Source organism: Herpailurus yagouaroundi, unplaced genomic scaffold (genome assembly GCF_014898765.1).
Source record: "Herpailurus yagouaroundi ecotype Mexico unplaced genomic scaffold, PumYag 195, whole genome shotgun sequence".
NCBI classification, from domain to species: domain Eukaryota; kingdom Metazoa; phylum Chordata; class Mammalia; order Carnivora; family Felidae; genus Herpailurus; species Herpailurus yagouaroundi.
Window position 1 is genome coordinate 14,689,175 of NW_024412426.1, and position 23,515 is coordinate 14,712,689.

Genomic DNA, 23,515 nt, shown 5'->3' on the forward strand with positions numbered 1-23,515 from the left:
GTCATCTAAATACAAAAGCCATTTTCTGTTTGCATGTTATGTGTCGAACAGATTGCTCCTCCTATTGCTAATCTTATGGTTCTACTGAGAGAATCCTCATGGTATAGGGCAAATGTTAGGAAAACACTGAATTGTGGAAATGACAGGGACTCAGAGATCATTCAGGCCCACTCCTTCCTTTTGTAAATGACAAACTTGAGATACTAAGACATTAACTAACTTACTTTAAAATCACACTGTCTACACCACTGAAGATACAGATGTTTTCTCTAACTCCTTATAGTAATTACAGCGTTCAAGGCCACTGCACACTTTTATATACAACAAATACACTACATTTTGTTCCCAAAAGAATTTAAAAAATATGTATCTTATGGTACTGAATATTGGTATTATCACACTTCATTTTGGGGTGCAAAATTATACTTGTATTATTACTTGGTAAGAGTAGAAATAGAAAAAGCACCAGTTTGAAACCCAATTCTTACACTTAGCTGTGCAGCAAATACAACTGTCTTTCTGTCTTCTCATCAGTAATATACATTACCACACTCAAGTTCATACACACACACAGCATACTAAATGGCTTACAGTAGGTAGATGCATAATAAATGTCAGTCTCCTTTTTAATAAAAGTAAAAAATGCCTTCCTTGATCCTCCCTCTTCTCTCTAAAAATGTCAACACAGAGTCATACTTTAAAGTCATAAATAAAGTAAGGGAAAAAACTGCTGTAGTGAGTTGTGAAACCCAGTTTCTCATTCCCATTCTCCCACGAAAAAGTTTCAAAGCCTTGGGTGACCATTCACCCTAAGTCTAGTGCCCCCCTCAGAAGAGTGACAAAGCCTAATCATCCAAAATGATTCATCAGTCCTGCCTGTGACTCAGCGATTTGTGTTTATGACTGCCACATGAGTTTCTGACACCTGAATAGTATATGGACAGTCACATCAAAATCTTTAAACACTGAAACATTAATATGAATCTGACATTTCTAAAACTTCTTAATTTGGGATACTATTAATGACCATTCTGTATATTTAAAAGAAAAGTTCTTAAAACTACTCACATCTGGTTGAATGGCTTTAAATACTGGAACGTCCATTAGCGTTATCTGACCCTGAAATAGAAAGTAAAAAATGACAATTTCTTGGGAATTCTAGGACATGACATATATTCTAAATTAGAATTATATTCTATACTAAAATGTATTGAATACTCATATTTTTACTTCAGAAAAAGAGTCATTTTTATAAGGCATTACAGAAAATGAAAATTTAGCCCTTGTACCATTAAATATGATTACTTCAAATTATCTCATACCTATTCATATTTTCTTGTGACATAAATGAAGTAAAGTTAGAAAATAAAACAAAAAGGGGTGCCTGGGTGGCTAAGTCAGTTAAGTGTCCGACCTCATCTCAGGTCATGGTCTCGCAGTCCATGGGTTCTGTGCTAATCACACAGAGCCTGGAGTCTGCTTTGAGGTCTGTGTTTCCCTTTCTCTCTGCCCCTCCCCCACTCATGCTCGTGCTCTCTCTCTCTCAAAAATAAACAAATGTTTTTATTTATTTAAATTTTATTTTTTAAAATTTACATACAAATTAGTTAGCATATAGTGAAACAATGATTTCAGGAGTAGATTCCTTTTTTTTCCTTTAATTAAATTTTGTGAAGTTTATTTTTTTATTTTTAAACCATTTTCTCAGGTATTCCTTTATTTTTTCAATACATGAAATTTGTCAAATTGGTTTCCATACAACACCCAGTGCTCATCCCAAAAGGTGCCCTCCTCAATACCCATCACCCACCCTCCCCTCCCTCCCACCCCCCATCAACCCTCAGTTTGTTCTCAGTTTTTAAGAGTCTCTTATGCTTTGGCTCTCTCCCACTCTAACCTCTTTTTTTTTTTTTTTTCCTTCCACTCCCCTATGGGTTTCTGTTAAGTTTCTCAGGATCCACATAAGAGTGAAACCATATGGTATCTGTCTTTCTCTGTATGGCTTATTTCACTTAACATCCAGTTCCATCCATGTTGCTACAAAGGGCCGTATTTCATTCTTTCTCATTGCCATGTAGTACTCCATTGTGTATTTAAACCACAATTTCTTTATCCATTCATCAGTTGATGGACATTTAGGCTCTTTCCATAATTTGGCTATTGTTGAGAGTGCTGCTATAAACATTGGGGTCCAAGTGCTCCTATGCATCAGTACTCCTGTATCCCTTGGGTAAATTCCTAGCAGTGCTATTGCTGGGTCATAGGGTAGGTCTATTTTTAATTTTCTGAGGAGCCTCCACACTGCTTTCCAGAGTGGTCGCACAAATTTGCATTCCCACCAACAGTGCAAGAGGGTTCCCGTTTCTCCACATCCTCGCCAGCATCTATAGTCTCCTGATTTGTTCATTTTGGCCACTCTGACTGGCGTGAGGTAGTATCTGAGTGTGGTTTTGAAAAAATAAACAAATGTTTTAAAAAAAGAAAAGAAAAATAATTTAAAAATTTGGACAGTTATACATTAAATCAAAATCAAAATCAAAACCAAAAATAAGATCTACTGGTTCATAGAGCAGTATTATTGTGACTATTAAATTGTATTCCCCCTGGGGCGCCTGGGTGGCGCAGTCGGTTAAGCGTCCGACTTCAGCCAGGTCAGGATCTCGCGGTCCGTGAGTTCGAGCCCCGTGTCGGGCTCTGGGCTGATGGCTCAGAGCCTGGAGCCTGTTTCCGATTCTGTGTCTCCCTCTCTCTCTGCCCTTCCCCCGTTCATGCTCTGTCTCTCTCTGTCCCAAAAATAAATAAACGTTGAAAAAAAAAATTAAATTGTATTCCTCCTAACAGTAATATAAAATCTAATATTAATAAAAAGGTTTTCTTCCCCATTTATAAAAATCAATGAAATTGTACTGGTAGTGGCAACTCACACCTAAGGGCTGCATATGGCTATGGCCCTATCTCTATCTCAATTAAGGCTACAGATAGAAGACAAAACCCAATAACGTACCAAAGAATAACATGTTATGATTAAATATAATTTATTCCTGGAATGCAAGAGTGGTTCAACATCAGAAAATCAACAGATGCTGTTAACAAGTTAATGGAGAAACAGAAATTAAATAAATGAACATTTATGTCAGTTAAGAAATAGAAGTTTTTCTAGGTATCTTTCATGGTATCACAATAATGCCTTCAAATTTCATTTTTCAGTTTTTTAGTCTACAAAAAAGTCAAAATACTTCTTACATAGGTCAATAAAGCACAGTGGCTTGGGGAGGTGGTACAGGGAGGGACAAAAACAATCAGTTCAAAGGTAAGCACTCACTTTTTTTTTTCCTAATGTGTGTGTGTGTGTGTGTGTGTGTTGTTTTTTTGTTTTTGTTTTTGTTTTTGAGTAGCACACAATGTTACATCAGTTTTAGGTGGGAAGTATTATTATCTGCCAAGCTGAGAGTGTAACATAGGAAGCTGCTCTAAACCTCTCCCCAGCCCTTCTCCCTTCCCCATTTCATCATTCCTGTTTGCTCCACTGCTGTACTAGTCTCTCCATCAATGCCCCTAGCCAGTTTTCTTTAACCACCTCCTTCTGCTGTGCTGTACAAATTCTAGCTCAATAGCATCAATGTGTAAGTTATGTGCAAAAACTGGAGAAAGGGGAGGCAGGAGGCTTACCGCATATTCTTCTGGTGTAACCTTGAGAACATCAAATACCACAGCATCAAAGCTTTTCTTCAGTTCAGAACCTTTGTCACTTAATGATTCAGAACTGCTACTTTTCTGTTAAATTGAAAGAAAATGCAGCCATTTTAATACTGTCTCACAGTCAGTGCCACAGAAACTCCACTGGCATTAAACTGAAAACAGTGGGTCGACAAACACAGTAGAAAAACCGGGTACAACACGCTGCTTAGTTGGAAAAGCACCAGATAAAAGGCTCAGACAACTGAAAAACCTAATCTCTTTAAATTTCTAGGTTCTTACATGAGTCATTTTCTTGTCTATCAGTTTCCTCATCCTGACATCCTATCATTTCTTACAGAAATAAAATATTTTAACAAGTTCTATGATTCTCAAATGGGGTAAAGGCAAGTTAGGGGAGAAGAATACCTCTGTTTATAATTTTTAAACTATTGTTTTAAAGAAAAATACAAATTATTTTCATAACCTAAATCATAAAACATTCAGAACTTCATTAACTAAGTAATCCGATCATATTTGTTAAGTGATGTCTGTCTGCAATAGTACAATTGATACTATTCTTCCCATTATACTACAAAGTTAACAGTTTTCTGTTTTAAGGTTACTATTTTAAGTTTGAATTTGCTGTTATTACATATAAAACAATAGGTGGCTTTTGGCTCTGAAAAGTTTATTTCTGTTCAATTTCCACTTCATTTGTACCACCACGAGATAAAAATGTACTCTGCCTCAGTTGGCTGAAATCAGAGCATCATTGCTGTAAGAACATATTAGATCATGCTCTATTAAATAGTGGCTACAGTTAACGGCACAAAAAAATTCACCAAATTTCAGTTGCCAATGTATAAATATGTATGTCAAACTACCAGCTGTTATCCATCAGTTTTGAACACTTGTCATTATGCCTCATTTTTCTGTTTTCTCTCACCTTCATTAGCAGCTAAGTATCAAAATCATTTCAAAGGAAAGGATCTGTCATTAATTTGGGAAAATTCTCAACCATTACTACTTCAAATATTTCTTCTGCCCCTTTCTCTTCTCCTTCTGGTTTCCATTACGTGTATGTTACACCCTCTGTCATTGTCCCAGTCCTTGGATATTCTACTCCATTTTTTTCATTCTATTTTCTCTCTGCATTTTAGTTTCGGATGTTTCTACTGACATATCTTCATGATTACTAATTCTTTCGCTGACTGACTACTGGCCACCAGTCTACTGGTGAGCCAAAGTCATTCTCCATTTTGGTCACCAAGTTTTTGATTTCTAATAGTTTCTTTCAGTATTCCTGCTTACAATGTCCATCTGTTTTTACAAGTTGTCCATTTTTTCCATTAGAGCCCTTAGCATTATTAATCATGGTTATTTTAATTATCCAGAGAGAATTCCAAAACTCTGCCATATCTGACCTGAGTCTGGCTCTTGTACTTGCTTTGTCTGTCCGGACTATGTCTTTTTCTTACATTTTAGCATTCCTTGTAATTTTATGAAAACCAGACATAATGTACTGGGTAATAGGAACTGAGAGGTAAACAGGTCTTCAGTATAAGGATTTATGTTTCTATAGGTAGGAGTTATGCTGTGTTTACTGTTTATTGTACTTGATGTGTCTACTCTTCAATTCTTCTAGTGTCCTTCTTTTTTTTTTTGTCTTTGGGTTTCCCTAGAAACTCCTTCTTAGAATCTGTGTCTTGCAGTTCCTTCTGCTATAATCCTTCACTATTATACCGGCCCCCCCCCCCCCCCCCCCCCCCCCCCCCCCCCCCCCCCCCAGTATTCTATAAGGTCTTTTTGTGAGCCTATGCCCTTGGGCTGTGACCTCAAGTACTTCTCAGTACCCCACCACCACTGCTGATCCCTGAGAAAATGAGAAAGAAAGGCGGGAGGGGGCTAGTGTTGGGTATTTCTCTTGCCCCAAGTAGGTCTCTGGTAAAGGAGTTTCCCTTGAGGTCAGGGGAGAAGAGAATGCACTGGGTATAATTCAGAATGGTTATTTTCCCCTCCCCCCGCTAGAAGCAGGAGGGTATTTTTCTCTGATCTTCACTGTGAGAACCTGGTAGAGCTTCTGGAGGTAAAACACGAAAGTGGGGGTTGGGAGAACCTAAGACTGGGCCTTCAGGAGTTTCTAACTTCAAGCTAGTTGCTAGTCTACACAATGCCTCCAGCAATTTGTCAACTACAGCTTAAGTTTTTCTACCCGTTTCTGGCTAGAGTGATTTATACTCTTGGTAAATTAATTTCCTATTTGCCTCTCTCCAGTTTTTGGGTCATCAATGTCAGTTTGCTCTGTGACATCAATTTTCTGAGAGAGCTAAGAAGAGTTCCTGATTTTCAGTTTGTTCATTTTTTTTCATGTTGTGAGGACAGGAGTGATGAATTCCAACCTCTACATATCTAGCAGAAACCCAACGTCCCATAATCATTTTTCCTAACAGCATTTTGTGTGCTTATTCTCTGTAATTCTGATTATAGTATGTCAACATCATTATTTTATATCCCAAGACTAATTTAGAAATTTACTTATAATGTCAAACATTCAAACAGACATCAGTTACTGCCAATAACCAAATACACTGTCAAGTGGAGACATTAATTTTAAACATAACTTGGCAATTTTCTCCAAGTTTTTAACTCACTCAAGACAAGTTAGCAAATCATAAAGGCAATTTTATTGCTTATCAATACAAGTAATCACTTTCCTTTTTTCCTCCTTACAAGCCATTAGAGGAGAAGCTTAAGAAATTAAGAGGGATATCTATCTGCTTCCCCAGTACCAATAAAGAAGTTGGTACTGATAAGCTAGCTACACAGTATTTAAGTACAACGTCCACTAAGGGAAGAGTAGTAATTCTATATTCAAGACAAGATTAAAACCACTGACACCTCTCAATATCTGGAAAAGAAAAATTTCACTGCAACTCTTCTGATCTCAGAAGCTTTGGTACAGGTTAACTATAAAGGTACTAAGAGAGGGAAGTCAATCACACAGATCAAGTATTTTATCCATTTAATAAGCTTCTCAGACTTATGGGATCTTTGCATTTTGTTATATTAATAGATCTCTATTTTAAGAAAAGGCAAAAAATATGTATTTTTAAATTTCACTTTCTTACCACAGTGTAGAACAATTTAAAAGACAGCCTTTTCCACTTACCATATGCTAAACTGTATTACTCCGAGGCCTGATGTAATTCATTCACTTTTAGGGCAGTTTTTTTTTTTTTTTTTTTACAGTAAAATGATCTATTTTATATAACAAATAATTGCGTACTGTTTCCTGCAATATTAGACCAAATGTTTCAGGATATATAGTTATAAATATCCTATATATATACATATACACTTAACATATTCAAAAATATGGTTATAAAAACACCCATATATGATATATTATATGTATGTAATATAAACATATATACAAACATATAATAATATAATCCCTGTCTCAAGGAGGAATTAAAGTGATATACACTTATTGAAAAAAATTATTTTAAAAGTGGGATTTTTTAAGTGATAGTTTCAAAATAGGAAACCTCTTATCTGTTGAGGGGATCAGGAAGAGACTTTACTGAAAGTATAACATTTGAAATAGGTTTTGAAAGACCGACAAAATGTATTTTTTTTGTGCAGTGAGAGGGAGAGGCACACTGGAGTGAGAAGAGAAATTCCATGTAGAAAAACTAATACAGACAAGGCTGTAACCAAAGTAGGAAAAGAATGGTTTATACAAACATCAGCAAGATGTAGTATTCTTTCCTTAGAATGAAATTTCAAGTTGATAATTATCAGAAGTTAAGTCTATTAAAAAGAAAATTTAGAGCCATTATGAGGAAAGTCTTAAATAAAAGGTTTAGGGTCATTTGCATTTAATTAACAGGCAATGGGGAACCATGGACAATCTGGGGATACAAAAAAGCTTAAGAGCTGTATTTTAAGAACATTAAGGTTGAATTATAGTCAAAGGACCCAAAATAGCAGAGAATGGAAGTGCAAGACCGAGTTAAAGCCTGCTGCAATAATCTAGACAAGAAATAATGACCAAACTCAGATGGTGCTGGTCGAAATAAGGAGAAAAGGGCGGGATCCTAGAGAGGAGGAGTGCGGGACAGGCTCTACAACAGCTGCCAAGTGTCTGCATCTCCTGGCGCTCACATCCTGTGGAGCTCCCTCCACCTGAGTGTGGGCAGCACTGTGACCTGTTTCTAACCAACAGAATGTGGCAGAGAGAATGGGGTATCACTTGCGTGGTTACATTACAGAACTGGAACTTCTGTTCTGCTCGCATATTCTCCCTGCTGTGATGAGAAAATGGGTTGTGATACACAAAGGAGAAGTGAGTTAATGACAAATCTAAATATCAAACTTAGATGGCTAGGGAAATAGTGTTGATATAGGCAGTGATGGGAAATTGGTAACGCTATTAACAAAAGTCAGAGAAAGGGGTTGGACTATTTTCTTTACAGGTTGTAGAGCAGAATAGTAACAAGTAACTTGGATTTTGTTCATATTATACATAAAATGTCTGGTTCATCAGAAATGCTTAATGAAAATGTATGAGGGAAGCAAGAGCTAGAGATAGAAATACAGAAATCATCAGCATGAGAAAAATAATCGAAACCACAGACTTAGAATATTTTCACTGACAGCAAGGCCTAAGTAACTGGCTGGGACAAAATGGAGTTGAAGTTATTAAGCAACTTTGAGGCCAACGTGTTAAAAGGTCATAAACATTATTCTCATCCTCTGTAACAAGAGAAAAATAAAGGAGAAATAGAGGAGCTGTTTGCTAAGCTATTAAGGAAAGAAGGCAAATACTCTAGATTTAAAGGTAAAGCAAAAAAGAAAAACTGTGAGGCACAAATAAAATCCCAACACATTAACTAGAGAGATGGGCATCTAGTTCAGTCTTCACTTCCATCTTTACACTCTAAGCTACACCCCTTCCAACATTTCAGCCTAATGGTTTTTGATCTCCTTTAAGAGACTGGGAATCAAGGGATCTGGACAGTGTCAAAATTATGTGATTCTAAAAAAAAAGAATCTTTTATTCTCACTTGTATTATTGTCCTCAAGGTTCATGCAATGTAAAAATACCCTAAAAAGACAGTCTATGTATGTATATATACATTCTATGTATCCTTTAAAACTAAACACAAGAGGCGCCTTGGTGGCTCAGTCGATTAAGCGTCTGACTTCAGCTCAGGTCATGATCTCGCAGTCTGTGGGTTCAAGCCCTATGTCGGGCTCTGTGCTGACAATTCAGAATCTGGAGCCTGCTTCGGATTCTATGTCTTCCTCTCTCTCTATGCCCTTCCCCTCTCCCTCTGCCCTTCCCCTGCTCATGCTTGGCCTCTCTCTCTCTCTGTCACTCTCTCAAAAATAAACATCAAAAAAAATTTTTTTAACTAAACCCGAGAAAAAGTTTTAAGTAATCATTTGTCACATACCTTAAGTGAATAAGGATTACCTGTTTCTAAGATGTATAGAACACATGAATGGAACAATTAAAACAGTTTTGGGGGGGGGGGGGTGCCTCGGTGGTTCAGTTGGTTAAGCGTCTGACACTCGATCTCGGCTCAGGCCATGATCTCAAGGTTTGTAAGTTCAAGCCCACATCAGGCTCTAGGCTATCAGCACAGAGCCTGCTTGAATCCTGTGTCTCCTTCTCCCTCTGCCCCTCCCCCACTTGTGTGCGCCCTCCCTCTCCCCTCCCTCCCTCTCTCTCAAATAAACATTTAAAAATAAAAAACAAAAGCTTTTTAAAAATTAAAAAATTTGTAGCCCTTTTCTCAAATTCTGAGTTAAATCTGTGACCAACCATAATGCTTGAAAAATTAGAATGCCAGGTAAGAAACTCTACAGCTAAACTTCTAAAAATTCTTACCTCAGAAGCAGTAGCAGCAATATTAACATTGCTTGCCTGCCCGTTCATTAGGTCCATGCTTCCCACAACATCAGTCCTTGACACTACGTTAACAGTAACAGAAGACTGATTGCTTCATGTCCAAGGCCACAAATACATTATTATTCCTGTAAAAAATAAACAGAAAATGTTTATTCTATGTCTTACTGGACGTTTAAGAGAGCAAATCCACGCCTATCACCATGCCAAGAAATAAAACACTTCAACTTCACTGAAGTTTTTTATTTTTATTTCAGTTAAGTCACTATATCCAGCTTGAGGACGATCCTGGATGCTATTTCCAAATGGTCAGAAACACCACATGGGCAATATTCGATACACGTTATTGTTATGTTCTTCATCCATAAAGCGGAAGTCTAATTTTTCACTTAGTGTGAGAAAAATTCAAAAACCTTTTTTAGCTTTAAGTAAATAAAAAGTGTAAAACACCATGTGGCAAAGTAACACATGGCATAACTCAATACATTTTTTAGAGATCTGAAAGACATCTATAAATCAGCAATACTAAGTAAGTTTGTCATTGCCGATAAACTGGTTTACAAAGATGCAAGTAATTAAAAATAAAAGATTACAGGGGCGCCTGGGTGGCGCAGTCGGTTAAGCTTCCGGCTTCAGCCAGGTCACGATCTCGCGGTCCGTGAGTTCGAGCCCCGCGTCAGGCTCTGGGCTGATGGCTCAGAGCCTGGAGCCTGTTTCCGATTCTATGTCTCCCTCTCTCTGCCCCTCCCCTGTTCATGCTCTGTCTCTCTCTGTCCCAAAAATAAATAAATGTTGAAAAAAAAATTAAAAAAAAAATAAAAAAATAAAAGATTACAGAACGTGTCATAAAAATACCACAATATACGTTTGTTTATTTGTACAGGGTTTTAAAGTTTACTGAATATCTTCAATCATTATCACACTGACCTTCACAACTACCAATAGACTAAATTAAGGATGACATTATTATACTCACACAGCACAAAGAAACAGAGCTTCTGATGATGCAGGCTGGTAAATGAGGAGAGGCAAGAATAAAATTCGAGCCATCTAAAATTCTAGTCAAATATTATTCTACAACATCACACTTCTTTCCACTTCACTGTAAGCCAGGATATTTACTTGAGCTTCGCATCCCTTTCCACAAGTAACTTGCTGGACAACGCTGTGTCGGTAACTTCTGTCTAGGATGGAATTTCTTCCTCTCTATAAAATGACAGAGGCAAATGGACTCTAAGTCCCCTTTCTAACTTTGAATTTCAATGATCCTTTTTCATAAGAGAAATGATAAGTATCTATAAATTAGGTGTTTTAAATTACACTGGCTTTAAAAACTGAGTCTAAAATAACAATAATTCTCTTGATGCTAAGTTTCCTCTCTCCGGATAAGCAATAGAGGACAGTGATTTAGAAGCAGACTCTAGAACAAGACTGCCTAAGTTTGAACCCAGAAAACTGTTAACTTTTCTGGGCTCAGTTTCCTTATCTATTAAACAAAGGTAACAGTAAGTGCCTATCTCACAGAGTTGTGATGAGGAGAAATGAATATATACAAAGCCCACACAACAGTGCTGACACGTGATAAGTGTGCAATTATGATGATGCAGATTTTGTCTACTTAATCCACACAAAGCTTAAGTTCCACAGTCTCTGAATTAAGACAAAAGCCTTAGAAATACATCTCTGGCAAAATACATGTTGGTGGGCATCTCCAAAATCCCAACTGAAAACACAGTGAATGAAAACACGCCTAAAATAGGTCTCCTGAATGTAGCAAAACATTTTGGTTTTCAAATGCTTAAAATTTACTGCTAGTTTGCATCCTTCAGTCATATCTTAAGACTATCTTCATTTCTTCAGATATATACTAAATACCTGCTAGCAAAACGTGGTGCTAGACTTTTTTTAAATGAGAAAGATATTAGAAATAATAGGTTTTTAAAACCATTTAGAACCCACTTAGAAAAGTCAACGTGAAAGTGAACAGAGCACTGAAATACTTTCATTTCCTCCAATCTACGGCATTTCATTTTATAAGGTTCATTATTCTTATGCCACTATTAAGATCAACTTTTCTTTACAATGCCATATAAAATTGGCTTGATAATGCAAATTCTCTCTGAAGTCAACATTCAGTTTGCAATAACATGTTTTCAGATAATTTCATTTCATTCCACAGTCTATGCATGAAGATTAATTTAGATATGAATCCGTAAGTCAAGAGTGCCCCCTAGTGTTAAGGAAAAAGATTTTGATTAAATTGTTACAGGAAATGTATTCAATCTACTCTTCAAATAGGTGATTTTTTTTACTATTATTTACTGAAAATGAAGTACTATAGACCAGAAAAAACATTACACATTTTTAAACTCTAACAGTAAAGAATCAAGTTTTCTCTGCCTGGTTTTAACTTTAAAAAAAGTACAGTAAAGCATACCTTAAAGAAACTATTTGTAAATGTACTGCATATCAGTGTTATTTAATGCTAAGTGAAGTTTAAGATCTCATATATCATACAAACATTAAATCCTTAGATACAAACTAAGTTTATGTTCTTAGTATGTATCTCAAAACCTTTCTGTGTTTTGCACACAGGAAAAGTTCAAATTAAACAAGACAAATACATACTTTACTATTTAATTTTCCTAGAGCTACAAATGACACAATCATTCATAATTATTACCAACATCACAACAGCTCTCTTAATTAAATTCATTCTGAAACTTCTGAAGACAGTTAATCTTTAAATTTAAATCTTTGGGTTTAATTCCCAAAACAGGTATATTGCTCCTTTCTAAGCAATTAAAATCCAAAAACAAGGATATTGCTTCTTTCCAAGCAATATAATACCCAAACAGGAAATCTGAAATGTGTAGATTTAGTTCCTTGCTTGAGGTCATGGAACTAAATTATTAAATTGCAGGCACGTTAGATGTGCAGGCACATCTCCTAAACACCCCACCTTCTCAATGGTATTCACACCAAGAAACCAGTACTTTTTAACTAAACGAACAAAGGATTAAAATCAAAGTGTCAACTTCTCACTAATGAATCTCATTTCACAAAAGCAGATACATATTCTTTTCTAAAGTAAGTTATGCTATCATCATTAGGAATATTATGCGAAAGACATTTAATACTTCTATAAAACATATCCTCAAAGAGTTAAGCAACTATAAGGGAAATGGTAGTGAAACACAATTAGAGCAATTTCTTTGGGAACATTTAGACAATACAGAATTGATATGCTCATATACTCTGGCTTAAAATCTCAGTCCTAGAAATTCATCTCATAGAGAAAACACTATACAGGTAAAGCTATTCAATAAAGCACAATTTACAATAGTGAGAACCATTTTAATACCTTTGTATATAACCACATTAAGGAATTCCAATGGATAATTATAAGAAAGATGAAAACAGAAATGAAGGGCTCAACAAGAGAAACTAAACTTTCCTCAGGTGCCTAGATGGCTCAGTCAGGTAAGCATCCGACTTCAGATCAGGTCATGATCTCACAGTTAATAGGTTCAAGACCCACACCAGGCTCTGCTCTGACAACATGGAGCCTGCCTGGGATTCTCTCTCTGCCCATTCCCCCCCACCCCCCCAACTCCTGACTCTCTCTCTCTCAAAATAAACTTAAAAAAAAAACAAAAACAAAAAACTAAACCTTCCTAGTATAATATTCTTAAAACTTTCATGAGGAAAAAAATGGGGTAAAATTAAAACACTGTAATTGCAGTTCAATATTTAACACTTGTTACAGCTTGCTTTCCTTTAACATTTATTTTAAAATGAGTATTAAAGACATGCTTTATATGACACTCATGGAAGGCCTGAAGATTTAAGTAGCCTGTATATCATGGCATGCAGGCAAGCTGACTTTCAGCATTTGTGATAGCTAAACTCCCACTGCCTTCTTTAATTTTTTGATCTAAGAAAATGAGAGAGGAGTCTCAATTCCCCAGTACTTTGTTTCAACAATAAAGCCATTATTCTAGCAGAAGTTTACTAAAAACATGGTTGCCTCTTAAAACCATTTCCAGTGTAACACTAAGCAAGATTATCTTCGCTATTTGCCACCCTTGAAAAGTTCAAGCTATTACAAAAGAAATTAAAAAGAAAAAAGTTCTCGTGTACATCCAGGGTTACAGGAGTCCCCAGTGCCTCCTGGAGAGAGATTTTCCTGTAAATCTGTGCTTCCACTGCTCTTTTGTCAAAATTCTAATGCCATCTTTTCACACTGGTTTATTTATGTATCTCTCCCTAATGAACTTTGAGTTCCTTGATATTAAAGACTCATATTTAAAACAAAACATGACAAAAAAATCATTATTTTCCATCTTTTCATTCAGGCACATGAACACAATACTTGACCCTCAACTACTTACTTTAGTAAGTATCTGTTAAAAGACTGAATGAATCACTGAATAAAGCATCACTCACAGGATAATGTTATATCAATGTCCAATTACAGTATAGGGAGAATGGCAATCAAATATATATACAATACTACACACATTTAAAAGAATATGATGAGGATTTCAATTTCCAGCAATACATCTGATAAACAATATAAAAATCTTTGTATGAATGAAATTTAGGAATTATAAGTTGAGTTTTGATTATCAGTTGGATAGAAAAGGCAACCAAGAGATGAGAACTGAGACACACACACTGTTCCCCACCCCACCCAACCACACCTTTACCTAGAATAAAGCCAGCCAGCCAGAATAGTCTACTCCTTCAATGATAAAATGTCTATTAAAAAAAAAAAAAAAAAAAGGAAGAAAGAAAGAAAGTATACTGGTATAAGAAGATACAGAAACTCGTCTGTCTTGGCCTGAACTTAACACTGAAGCTAGAGAAGAGTGTCCACAAACTTGTCTACAAGATAAAAACCTGTAATCCTAGGCATACTCCAGCAGGTACAGAATTTGAATTTATATACTACCAGCACAGTTCAAGACCCTCAAGATGAGAAATCCACAAAAGTAGGTTCACAAGCCAGTGAGACTCCTGGAACCCCAGGCAAATGGAGGGAACAAAAAGACAATGAATGTGGGATTCCCACAAATAAAACCCCACTGGCAAGCTCAAGATAAAAATTTACCAACTGTATAAGCAAACAACATGCTACAAGTAAAAGCAAGAAACACAACAGTTATTAGGATTACCTTCTGAGAACTTTAGATGAACACTTATCTGATAAAGGCTATAAAACAGGAAAGATTAAAATCAGCAGCCTTAAAAGAAGAAACTGAAAATGTTATGCAAAAAGCAACACAAACATTTGTTGGAAAACCAAACAAAAATGTTTCTTAAAAAAAAGAAAAATATACTAGCTAGAGAATTAAGCATCAGATTAAACAAAACTGAAGAGAATTTGTGAAGCAGCAGAGAGAAAGGAAATTATACAAAAATTCTGTACAAAAGAATTACATGCAAAATGCATAGAGATCAAGAGAAATGAAAAATAGAATAATAAGATCTAGCACAGTCTAAGAGAAGTCCCAGAGGAAGAGAAATAATAAAAGGCAATATTTAAAGAGATAAAGGCTGGGAAGTTCCCAGAATATGGGCAAGATACAAATTTCATGTTCAGGAATCACAAACCTTGAGCAAAGAAAGTAGAGTCATATTCTATATACATCATTTTAAACTGGAGAATATTTGTTTTAAAAGCAAGTGGAATAAGTCACTTTACTTACATATGAATAAAATTAAATGGAAAGCTTCTCAACAAAAACAATGCACACAGAAGAAAATAAAATATCTTCCAAGTGCTGAGAGAAAATAACTGTCAACCTAGAATTCCATACCCAGCTAAATTCTTATTCAAGAGAAGGCAAAATATACTTTTATACAAAGAACTTAGCACAAAATTAGTCCATATGGCAAGCAATTAAGAATGTAATACATGAAAAACTAATTTATTTCAAAGCAGAAATAATTATCTTAGTCATGACTGCTAATATGATTAATGTTTTTAGATTACTGTCAAAACATTTAAGAGTTCAAAACTAACTTCTTTAACTACTTTTAAAAACAATCATCTACTTTCATTTGCAAAAAAAAAGGAAAACTACTTCTCCTTTTATAGAAAACCCTATCGTTTGTTTTATATATTGGAATATACAAAACAGTACAACAATCACAATAAAAGCTAATATCCAGGAGTGCTTACTACCTGGCAGGCTTGCTGAGAACTTTTTCATTACAAATTCACAGGATCATCAAAACAATTCTATGAAGTAATGACATTATACCCTATTTTTAGAGGGGAGGGGAGAGGAGAGGAGAGGTAACTTGCCCAAGCTTGCACAGTAGGGGCAACAGCTGGATGGGAATTAAAAAGGGAGGACAGATGGGAAGGAAAAATCAAAAGACAAAAAAGACAGATGAGTTGATAAATGGATAGATAAAAAACAAACAAACCTAGGACAGAGGCGGAGGGTGCGGAAGAGAGAAAGGAAGGGTCAAGGGGAGAAGGAATTGTAGGGAAACAAAATGAGGGAAGGAAGGAAACAGAAAAGAGAACCTAAAACGTTGTTCCTACTAAGTTCATAATATGACTAGAGGGGAAAAGAGCAGGAAATGAAATAAACAGAATACTACTATCTGTTAAACTTCTATTCAGCTTCAAGAGTCACATGATTTCTACAGGAAGAAATAATGTTTAGGTTTATAAAGACAAGATGAAGGTTCGGAAGACAGGAAAAGTAAAAACACCATAAACGAGAGTGCAAATTTATTTATTTATTTATTTATTTTTAATTTTTTTTTTTCAACGTTTATTTATTTTTGGGACAGAGAGAGACAGAGCATGAACGGGGGAGGGGCAGAGAGAGAGGGAGACACAGAATCGGAAACAGGCTCCAGGCTCTGAGCCATCAGCCCAGAGCCCGACGCGGGGCTCGAACTCACGGACCGCGAGATCGTGACCTGGCTGAAGTCGGACGCTTAACCGACTGCGCCACCCAGGCGCCCCGAGAGTGCAAATTTAAAAGTGACGACCCAGAGAGGAGGTCCAGTGTGGAGTGCTGGCCTGCTTGCTCAGGAGAATTTTTGTGATGGACTCCGGAAAAGTTCTAAGAAGTCACAGGACCAGACTAGGGAGGGTCTCAGCTGTTGAATGGGGAAATTTAGACTGGAAGGGACAAGCAAGGAATCATGGAAGGTTTCTAAATAGGGAAGAAACCTTAGAAAAGTAAAACCAGTATTTCAGGGTTTACTATGCCAGAGGTGTGCCACAGGGTCTTAGGGAAGTTGAGCAGTAAACAACACTCTTCCATCTTTTGCCACAAACAGCGAAGCATCTGAAGTGCTGTACCGACCCCTTCCCACCCAAGCTTTTCCCATCTCTGCTCTCGAGGACCCTCTCCTAGTCTTCAGCTGTGCAAACTCTTCCATAGTCACAATGTATCCCCTTCACTTCAATCATCTTTATCCTACCATCACCAGTTCCTAATTCAGAAGCCCTGATGCCATGGAAATGGCAATCTCAGATGGTATTTTAAAAAGTGAACAGAATTCATGTCAATTCATGAACAACACTCCTCCGTAACTCCACCACCACTCCTGACCAAGGAACAGAGAAAGCAGTTCAGTGGTAAAATCATGAGATATAGAATACCAATTCCAGGGTTTTAACCAAGTGCATTATGCTAGGTAAGTATCAGTGAACTTTGGTTTCTTCACTTACAAATACGGGATGATAAAATATACTTCAGAGAGATTTTGTAAGAAGTACAAAAAAAAATCACTCAGGAAAAACTCCATGCATCTAGAAATGGCATAGCATAATGGGAAGAACACAGATTTTAGAATCAGAAAGCCCTGGATTGAAATCCTGGTCTAGGGCACTACCAGCCAGCTGTAAGGCATTGGGCAAAGAACTTTGCTAATATTTAAGCAGAGGCACCAAGTCCATCCATCAGTGATGTGGCTTAAAAAAAAAAAAAAAAAAGGAGGAGGGGCACACCTCTAAGAGCCCCTCTACTTCTAAATTCCAGAAGCCTGTGAAAATTACAATATAAATCAATGGATTAAAAAGAGTAAACTATTCCTCTAAATAAAGAATTTCGAAAGTATATTTTAAGACATAAGTACACTGGAAAAGAAATTTACTAAATGATTAAAAATACTGTAAACATGTTGACTAATAACAACTGTATCTCTCAGGACAAAAAAAAGATAAATCTACAAATAGTTTGCAATACTAAGCCACTGAATTTAATGAGGAGTCCCTCAAGAGAGACACCTCTCAGCATGATGGCCAACTAACTTCTACATGTAGATTAAACACAAATGTTATAAATTATTTTATGAATTTATTCAAAAGTATACACCTTGAAATTATTCCATATATCGCTAGTAATGCAGAATAAGTGATAACAAATTCTAAGCTACAATTCATTCTTAAAAGATGGCAAGCATCGTTTAAAACAACAGCAATCACATGGATAAGAACACACCAAACTGTAAGGAAAAAAGACAAGTTTTACATAAACTTCAATCACTGTAAGCCAATCACAATGACAGGTTTAGCAATTTTACACCACCAGGATGCAAAAGAAAAAAACAGTTGAAAATGTCTAAATTAATCTACACATTTAGAAGTCTCACGTCAAAAGAGCTAAATTGTTTTCCAGTAAGGCTGCTAGATCACTTACCAAATTATTAAAGTTAAACACTTTTATATTTTTTCCAGGCATATATTTTACATACATACTGAAGATGTGTGACGATTATTTTCAAAACAAAGTAAACTAAGATCTTAAAAGGAAAAGGATAAAGATAGCAGAAAACTGTTTCACCTTTCTCTTTTTTTTTTTTTTTTTAATTTTTTTTTCAACGTTTATTTATTTTTGGGACAGAGAGAGACAGAGCATGAACGGGGGAGGGGCAGAGAGAGAGGGAGACACAGAATCGGAAACAGGCTCCAGGCTCTGAGCCATCAGCCCAAAGCCTGACGCGGGGCTCGAACTCACGGACCGCGAGATCGTGACCTGGTTGAAGTCGGACGCTTAACCGACTGCGCCACCCAGGCGCCCCAGTTTCACCTTTCTCAATGCCACCTTATTACCCTACCTCAAGAAGAGTGCGTATATTAAGGACAATGAAAAGAAACCAGCCCATTAAAAAAATGTTTTTAATCTTTATATTTAAAGAGAGAGAGAGAGAGAGAGAGCACGTGTGCACAAGCAGGGGTGGGGCAGAGAGTGAGGGAGAGAGAGGGATCCCAAGCAGGCTCTGCGCTGTCAGCACAAAGCCTGACATGGGGTTTGAACCCACAAACTGTGAGATCGTGTCCTGAGCTGAAATTGGGCACTCAATTTGCCTCTGAGCCACCCACGCGCCCTAAGAAACTGGTCCATTTGATATATTTGTACTTCACCATTTATAAAATAGTAGCCTTTATTTCCCAAAGTGTAAAGAAAGACTTAAAAATAATGAAGCGACTTCAAAAAATTCACTAGGATTACAATGATTCTACCTTAAGTCAATAGAGATTCTATACATAATAAGCCTTTCAGATGTAATTTTGTTGCATCTGTACTGAAGTGTAGAAGTAATGGAATGATCAATTAACTGACCCATATCTTACACAGAGAGTTTATATTTCCATTTACCTAACTGGCCCCAAACTAAATACTTGATGAGAGATTTTCAAATAAATGAGCATTAAAGGGGAAAATCTTAAGTAAATCTCTATCTCCAGTAAAGATTCCCTGATGATAATTTGCCAATTTGCCAAGTGATCCTAACACGTAAGAGCTCTGAGATTTTCCACGCAACCTGGCCCAAAATATAAATATAGGTTAACTAGAATTCAGATAACAGAAAGTTCCAAGCAAAAAGATAAACTGTGCTCCACATGTTTGTTTTGTATGTTTTTGGTTGTGGTGGGTGTGTATACATTTTAGCCAGAAGCTCTATTCAGAAAGTCAGCCCATAAAAATCCATTTAACTCATAAAACGATGTATCTGGAATAAAACAAAAATCCCAACATACTGTACAGATTAACAAAACATGAAAACAATCCAGCTCAATCAGAAATAGCTTTATGTAACTGGCAGATGTGTGCCACTGCAGGCTCAGAAATGGTCAGAGAAAAGAACTCAGAACTCAGCCTGGTAGTATCAAACTGTGGAACAGACAGAACGGTAGGTCAAGGACTCCATGGTTGAAGTGAAAATTTCACATGCGCTAACAGTACAGCAGTGCTTCCCTCAAGCTGCAAGAAAAAAGAAAGAGCCTAGAAAGAAGAGCAATTAAATAGCCTGGACACTCAAGAGGTTCTTGTACCTGAAATGCGAGACTAAGTCAAACATCACAGAATAATCCATAGGCAAAGGATTATACACCATGCAACACTGTAGCCACTAAAATATCACAGAAGAAAACTCAGTGATGTATATAGGAAAATATTCACAGCATACTGCTAAGTGAATAAAGCAATTTAGCAAACAGTATTTAAGGTATAATCTTTTCGTTTGTCATTATCACTATTATGCTGTAGATCAGAGATTATACCAATATGCACTACAATGTAGCTATCTCCATGTTTCCAAGTCAATTTCTTCCTAACTTTGGCTTGCTTACTTATATATTTCAAAATTTCTACAAAGACATTATTTTAATTAGAAAAAAGTAACAAAACAAAACAGTGTTTTCCCACAGATTGCTTATTAGTTGCAAGAGGAAAATAAGTAACTACACTGTGTGAAGAAACAGGACGACACCCTGAGTGTGTGGATCAAAGTTGCCATTGCCAACTAGGAATGGAAAGACATCATGTGGTTCTGCCGTGATACTCTGGGAAGGACACATCACTTATAAGTAGTTGAGCTGAGGATGCATAACCTGAATCTAATCTCAAGGAAATGGATAAAAATAAACTGAGGAACATTCTATGAATTCATTCTTTTAAAAATCTCACAGCACAAATAAAGGCTGAGGAACCAGTACAAATTTAAACTCAAGAGACAACTAAAGAGGCTGTACTGGAGGGCAGTAAATGATATTATTGGAACAATTCACAAAATTGAAATATTGACTATAGATTAAAGTACTGTATCAGTTTCCTGAATTTGATAACTGTGATGTGGTTACACAAAAGAATAATTTTGTTAAGAAATACAATTGAAATATTAAGAGGTAAAGGGGCATGCAAACTATTTTCAAATATTTCAGAAAGACAGCATGTACATGTATGTGAGAAAGAGAAATAAATGATAAAGCAAATGGGGCAAAATGTTTTAAAAAACACTGGTGCCTTTTTGACTTCTATACACCTATAACTTTTCTGACAGTTTGAAATTATTTCAAAACATAAAGTGCAAGGGGGAATCCTGTTCATTCTCCTGAATTATACAGAAGTGCCTCAACTTAAAAACCTTTAATTTGCAAAATTTCATAGAAACTAAGCTACATATCCAATAAAAAGTACAACTCTTCCCACCAACAGATGGTGTTAGTGGTCACTTTCGACTTCAGAGCCAAAATGGTCTCATGAACAGTCTTTTAGAATTAAGCTATATATGTTCACAAATATTTTTCTCATGCTAATACAAAGAATAATACAGATGAATATTATTTAAGAGGTGGAAGATCTTTGGAGATCTCAACTTAGGGTACACTTCAAATCCCTTATTTTAATATTTGTCCCCCTTATCCCAGGGCAAGCCCTACCAAGCCGCCCCCACTCTTCATGAAAAACCATGGCTGTAGTAATTTACTAAAAAGTGATGGAAACTGTTGTATTCTTCACATGTTCAAGAATGAAAGAAGGGGAAGAAAACTGGAAGTAAAGAAAAAGAAAAGGAAGGGGGGGGAAGTAAGTTTACTTACTCACTGTTTTATCCCAATCCCCTGATTTTACAGAAGACAACAATCCCACGGGAGGTTATGTGATGCGGCCAGGCTCACTTAATCAGTTAATTGCAGAGGTAGGTCTTAAACGCAAGTCTTCTGTTTGCTAATCCTCAGTGCTTTCTACAATGCCAAATTACCCACTCCCTAACCAACCCTTAATTGTGGAAACGTGGAGGTGGCAGAGGGTGAAATATCTAGTTTCTCTCCACCTTCATTTCTAATAGAAGTTCATCAGGTGAATAGGGTAAACAAAAGAAATACCATGTATATAAAGCCTAGGATGGTGAAATCCTTTGACACTGGCATTCAGGGAATTGCCAATCGTTAAGTACAGTATAATTAAAAAGGGCAAAATGTAAAAAAGAGAGGAGAAGCTTCAAAAACGGAGTCTGGAGAAGTAGGTAAAAAAGGCAATGTTTGTTACAGTAAAAAAGAAAAGCCTGGACTTCATCCTATAGGCAACAAAAAGAGTCCTTATAAATGGACTACTAAATTATATGATCTTAGAAGTTTCATTCAGAAGGAGAGATAGTATTATACACACAGAGACTGTATTATTTATTCCTATTGAATTCTGAAGTCTCAATAAATAAGTACCAATGTGGTAACCTCAGGTACAATAGATCCTCAATGTTATAAGGAATTTTGTCCTAGAACATCTTGAAAATCCCCAAATTTGAAAATACTACTACGGCATATAACACATTAAAGTGTAACTAATTTTTTTTTTTTACTCTTACAGGCCGTTTAATGATTCTAAAAATACTGAAAGAATTTATACTTATGCAATTGCAAAGTAGACTCATTTATACCATTGATTTAAGCCACAAGAGAATTTTACATTTTACTCATTAATTTATCCAAAATTCCTCTTCCCATACCTATTGCTTTTTGCTTCTCTTTGGTCACCAGCACCAGGAGTTATTTTATTTCCCTATAGATATAGTTATATTATTTCCCTATAAAGCCCCCAACCTCTTCCTCCAGTTGGGCTTGCAGTTTTGAAGGCCTTAGACTGCTGCAACCTTCTCTTCCCAGTAAAGCAATAAAGTTATCATTCCTCTTTATCCCAAACTCTGTCTTTGTGTTATATTTTGGCTCTGGCGCAGAGAGTTCAGTTTGACAACAGTGTGACGGACTAGTATCACATCTGTGCTCAGCAAAATTACAAATTATCATATGTCATACACTCATCAGTCATTCCCAGAATAGTGAAAAACACAAGTGTTAATTTGTCAAAGACAGGTATCTATTCTATTTGCAACTTACTAGCCAAAAAAGCATCATGTACTCTTATAGTAAAAATTCCACTGGACGTTTAAATGTAGCAATGCCTATGACAACATAAATATTTGCATGACAACTTGTATCTCACACACACACCTTAAGATAATTACAGCAGGATTTGAATAAATCTTGTTTTAGTAAATTTACAATATAGTTTTCCATCAGGACATTTTATTCACAACCGAAAGAAGTGGGTCTCTGAAGATTAGTTTACTCCTGCAATATGTTCCTGGGGCCACACACTGATTAGAAGAAGAGAATTTCCTGTATAATTATCAAGGTGCTGTAGAGATTGGAACACTGCTCTTCATTTAACAGTCCAAGGTAAACATTATTATACTCAACTTAGAACACTGAGGTTCAGGAAGGTTAAGAAGAGGTATCTTTTTTTTTTTCCACTCCTCTAAATATAATATTTAGAAATTAAGAAACTCAAGCCTTACAAGTCATTCTGATTCTTGACTTTGGGTCAAAGATTTTGCTTATTGCTTTTCATCAGCTTCCAGCATTTGAGGCTGCAGACTTGCCCTTACTTCTTTATAAGCTCAAATTTAGTGCTTCCAAGATGGCCAATGGAAAGGCATTCACTTGCCCTTAAATGCTAGATTTCACCTAGTAAAATGCTAGATTTCAACTTAGTAAAAAACAATAGCTAACTGAATTAAATGCCCACTATACCAATTTACGAGCAAATACTTCACATATATTATCTCATGCAATCTTCATAACAATGCTGTAAGTCAGATGCC

At 36.2% G+C, this 23,515-nt stretch overlaps 1 protein-coding gene across 7 annotated transcripts in view; it reads right to left on the reverse strand.

The window, feature by feature from the left end:
• RALGPS2 (Ral GEF with PH domain and SH3 binding motif 2) overlaps nt 1–23,515 on the reverse strand; it is a 170,686-nt gene that overhangs the window by 123,250 nt on the left and 23,921 nt on the right. For 6 of the 7 annotated variants that reach the window (XM_040446660.1, XM_040446662.1, XM_040446657.1 and 3 more), the window contains exons 2-4: nt 9,578–9,723; nt 3,670–3,774; nt 1,069–1,119 (exon numbers count right to left, since the gene is read on the reverse strand). In XM_040446660.1, coding sequence (XP_040302594.1) covers nt 1,069–1,119; nt 3,670–3,774; nt 9,578–9,634 — 213 coding nt within the window. In that variant the 5' untranslated portion in view covers nt 9,635–9,723. Of the gene's footprint in view, nt 1–1,068; nt 1,120–3,669; nt 3,775–9,577; nt 9,724–10,571; nt 10,802–23,515 lie in introns of all 7 variants that reach the window. The other variant, XM_040446658.1, reaches the window with a different exon arrangement.